This window comes from Triticum dicoccoides, chromosome 6A (assembly GCF_002162155.2).
Source record: "Triticum dicoccoides isolate Atlit2015 ecotype Zavitan chromosome 6A, WEW_v2.0, whole genome shotgun sequence".
Lineage (NCBI taxonomy): Eukaryota > Viridiplantae > Streptophyta > Magnoliopsida > Poales > Poaceae > Triticum > Triticum dicoccoides.
This window is the reverse complement of record NC_041390.1, coordinates 19,578,404-19,583,179: the sequence shown is the minus strand read 5'-3', so window position 1 is coordinate 19,583,179 and position 4,776 is coordinate 19,578,404. Positions and strand designations below refer to the sequence as shown.

Below are 4,776 nucleotides of genomic sequence, written 5' to 3'. Positions count from 1 at the left end.
TAACAACGGGACTCTTGTCTGAAAAGAAAGACTCCAGTCGCAAAAAGTCATGGTACCACACCATAGGAGAACCATCCCCCGTCATAGCATCCTAATTAATCCACTACAACTTATATAACGAAGATGGTTAGAATTGTTAATATAATCTAGGAAATGCAAATCTCTGCTCTCCGTTGTCACCCACCATCTCTGCTTATATCCTCCACCTTCACATGGCATGGCGGCGTCAGAGAAAACAGAGGGAGAAACAGTATGAAGGTAATTTAGCATCATTGTAGTTTTCTGCCACGTTATGCATAAAAATTTATAAATGAACTAACAAGATAAGTGGACCGTACAACTATACTAAAATCACGTGCTCAGAAACCAAATAATGAATCTGCTACAGCCATATAGTTTGCTTGTGTTTCCATCCAAAAATGCTACACCATTACATGTTAAATGGCACCATATCCCAAACAGATCTGCAATTTATAATCTGCATTCCAGGACATTAGAACTCTGATCATATAAGGAAAAATGCCACACAAACACAAAGTACCCATTATTAGCGTGGACTAGCAACTTGCCTACAAAGGAATTTTTGACTGTTATATATCTGAATCACAAATCTCTGCATAAGCTCAAGTTTACCCACATGAACGTTTGATCCTCTAGCGTTCCAGAAAATATATATGATCCGCCAAGCAACATTTGGGAAGAAAAGACAAGTACACTTGGGGTTCACAGCTAAAAACTAGGCAGTAAAAAATTACGCAATGATTATATTTATGAAATAGGAAGCTAAATTCGAAGCTTGATGGAACGAATTTGTTTTAAGACAAAGAAAATATTGTTGTCAGCATGATAACAAGGCTACACTTCTTCCCGCTCTTAGTTTTATACCTTTGTGGGCTCAATTTATGTTTTGCGCTGATAGTTCAGAGAACAATGATATAACAGAATGTGAGGTCCATGCTAAGAAAAAAATAATCATATTTCAGTACCATCACAAACTGGTATTAGGAGACTTGGGGGCAACAGCAGGTTCCAGAAGCATTATATTTGCTCTGCTCAGTAACTTTGAACCACACAAACGCAAATGCCATTTCTTTTGAAAAAAATGGATGATTCACCATATCAAATATATGATTTTACGGTACACAACAAAAATATGTCTGAAGCCATAACTTAAGGTTGCAGCCCAATGATATATTCTGACCCAATGGGTGGGTTAGGCATACACCTGACCCTGATGTTGATTGCGAAATGTGTGTATCTAAGAAATTACAAATCATCACTTCCTTACCAAAAACCAACCAAATCCTAGAATTAAACATGGAATCATCATCATAAACCAGCACGAGTTTGATAGATAACCCTATAAAGATCACAGCATTACCGCCAGAATCAGCAATGAAGTATGCTTGCTCCATACCTGGAGATCTTGACCAGCAGTGACTTAATGCAGCAGATTGCGGTCAGTCATTTACCTTCCTAGGCAACCTGTCGTCTAGGAATTATGCAAAATCGTTACGTGTCTACATCGTACATTTCATGAATCTTTCAGCATGTTGTAGTTCAAAGTAAAATGGGAGGGCATCTCAATTCACATGAAAGAAAACAAAATGCCTGCACAAGCACAGACCACAGAGTAAACTAGCAAAACCATTAGGACTATCACAGGACAACAATTTTATCTTGAAGGGGCGAATAGAATTTGTGAAATTAAATTATTTTTTCCAACAAAGTCGTAGATGCATGCTTCTACAGTTGTTGATGAAGTTGATACTGGAATCGGAAATGGAAAGAATTACTCAGAAAGTGCTACTGAATGTTGGAACCCAAGCTGTCAAACTCATCTCATAGGGGATATTATTCTCGGTCATGTATTGGACCCTACGATCCGAGAACCACCTCACAATCTCCATGGACTGCAGGTCGAGCCAGAAGAAACCGTCGCATGCGTTGATGAGCACAGTGCCGCTCCTCTCGGCGAGCCACACTAGGTTGAATTGGACTGGCTTCGTCGGCGGAATGCAGCTCCCGCCTACCTTGTCAAGGAAACGCAAAATTGTCTCTGTCATGTTGATCACCACATGTGGTCGTTGCTGCCACAAGGCTGTATGCTTTGACTGTGCCCAAGCTGACATCTTGTCGCCGTCGGCGACGAGCAAGAGCACATTCCCGTCCATCGATGATGTTGCCAGAAGTTTTGGGTGCCGCCCATGGTGTGGGAAGCTCTTTGGGAGCTTCGTAACCATCACCTTTACCCCTCTGACATTGAGCTTCAGGACATAGGTACCGGTGTCGGTCAGGCAAAACCAGTGCACAGCGCCCCCGACAACCAGAGGCTTGTTGAGGCGTCCCTGCAAGCGGCTGCCTTGCAGGCTAGGGACCTGAATCTCAGTGTAGCATCCCCACACTCCGTGCTCCGATGAGTAGGTGCGGAGCTTCAGGTGAGGGCGGTACTGTGACGTATCTAGGTATGCCATGACTACATGGAAATGCCGACCAACGGGAGTCACACCCTCATCATGGTCGCCGACGATCAAGACATAATTTATCCGAGACACCCAACGAAACGCCGGTTCAGACGGCAGGGTCAGGCTCCTGCCGGTCGCCGGGTCGCACACGCGGAGCTCTTTGGCCACGCCCACACGGGCGAGGACGAGGCCATCGCGGGACGATAGGGGAATGCCACCGCCAGTGGCCATGCGCAGCTTGGTGGCATCCGGCACGGTGGTGTCCACCAGAAATAACTCCTCCTTTGGCATTGACCAGTCACGCTGCCGGTAGATCAGGTGGCCGCGCAGGAGGGGGAGCACGAAGCGGTCGCCGTGCCGGAGGTGGAGGGGGCCATGGAGGCTGATGTATTCCTTGACGCGGCAGCGCATGTCCACGCACGTGGCGGCGCAGCGCACGAAGGTGGCCGGGTCGGTGCGCGCCGCAATGTCCACCAGCACGTCCAACGGCAGCGACGCTGCCTTCTGCCTCCGCCCTCTTGCAGCTTGCGTCCGCGACCTGGCGTCGCCGCCGCCGCCTACCATGGTCGATGCCTCGATGGGTGGCTCTACGAGGGAGCCCAGTACCGGGCGAGATCCGATCGCGTCCCGATCGATGCGGTATAATTAGCCCAGATCATAGACGTGTATCATAGGAATAGTATCTGTTTTGGTGGTTCGCACGTAGAGGTTTCCATAAACTGTGATCTGTTTTGGTGATCCACATTTCCCGGTTCTAACTTCTAACAGCCCGTAATATAACGGAAAGTCCACGATCCCCCTAATTCTGCAGTTTCGTTGTCAACAGTTTCCTCCGAAATCGTTCCAAATACCTGCCCTTCGTGCGGGCATACACTTAAGAATGTTACGACATAAGAGAGAAGCTGTAGAATTGATTGGTGGTTAGATTGCAGAACAGATCTTTATACTAGCAATGCACGTCTCAAACATTGTTCAGTCGAAATTCAAACCAATATACATACAAATGGTTCAAAATATATATATATTAAATGCATTTAATAATAAATGTTTGAAAAATATAAATTAAATGCATAAAAATGTTTCAAAATATATAAATTAAATGGATACACAGTGTTGTGATGTTGCCCAAGTTGTATTTTGAAAAGTGAGAGTATTGTGGTCATACAAACAATATATACATTATTTCATTCGTTCACTATTTTCATAGGTTGTAAAAAGAACAGATTAAATCTAGTTATAATTGAAAAGCATCATTGAATTGTGTCAGTCCATGGACATGCAATCCTAAAATTGTTCTTAATATCATGATGTAAACAGGTGATAACTAAAGATGGAAAAAAGTAATCAATGGATACAGTCAATGTCATGGTATGATCAATCGACAACTCAAGGCTGAGAAAAATTAAATCAAGGAATAGTTAAATCAACGGATGATTCACAGATGAGGTCGCTAACCAAAGGCTTGCGTAAAGATGCTAATGGCGTTGATAAGGTATTATGGAATTTCTAAGACTTGATTATGTACTGCAGATACTCACCCTAATGACTACTAAAATGGAATAAATCACACACAAATATCAATGACATTTAACCAACATTCAAAAGTGAAATCTTAACATCAAAATGTTTTTCTTAAAGCAGAGAGTGTATATTACAACCGTTATTGCCAATAAAAATAAATGCTGACAAAAAATATCATAAATCCAGGACATCCATCCGATTGCCTAGCTCAAGGGTTATATGCACCCAAGACGCTACAACAACATCATCATCGGTCATGTACAAAAATATATGCTTAAATTTCTTCCATCAGTGCCACCCATTAGTAGTGCCGTTAACTTAAATTTCTTCCTCAATGGGCAATCAAGATTATGCTCCACGGAATTTTGCATGGAATTCCTTATTATTTAAGAAGTGGATATCACAGCTCATAAAACAATCCAATGAACACAAGCAAAAAAAATGAAAGAAAAAAATGCATAGTATATATAAGCTATAAAAGACAATCATCTTGGTCAGTCAACATAATTGACATGACAGACATTGGATGCTTTTAAGAAAATAGGTACATGCATAATAGGAGAACATCCCTTCTTAAAACGTATACATGTATCAGAAATACATGCTTCCACCCATCCACATCAAGAACAGAAGGACAATATATAAACAAAAACACTAACAAAGGGGGTGTAGGTTAGCATAGATATGGAAGGCAGTAGGTGCAGGGGCATGCAGAATATGCAGTGGAGAAACCTAGACAAGTGGAGATGCTCAGATTTCTCGTCCGCTTAACACACTACAGCCTAGAGTC

The 4,776-nt window shown here is 42.7% G+C and overlaps 1 protein-coding gene across 1 annotated transcript; it reads right to left on the bottom strand.

Moving 5' to 3' along the window:
• Positions 1-1,692: 1,692 nt before the first annotated feature.
• LOC119319386 lies at positions 1,693-3,029 on the bottom strand. Its single transcript, XM_037593871.1, has one exon. It carries the CDS (start codon positions 3,027-3,029, stop codon positions 1,797-1,799), a length of 1,233 nt encoding a protein of 410 aa, XP_037449768.1. The 3' UTR covers positions 1,693-1,796.
• Between the last annotated feature and the right edge of the window lie 1,747 nt (positions 3,030-4,776).

Excerpts from the sequence above, each read along its gene's own strand:
- LOC119319386 (XM_037593871.1), bottom strand. The coding sequence starts at position 3,029 with ATGGTAGGCGGCGGCGGCGACGCCAGGTCGCGGACGCAAGCTGCAAGA.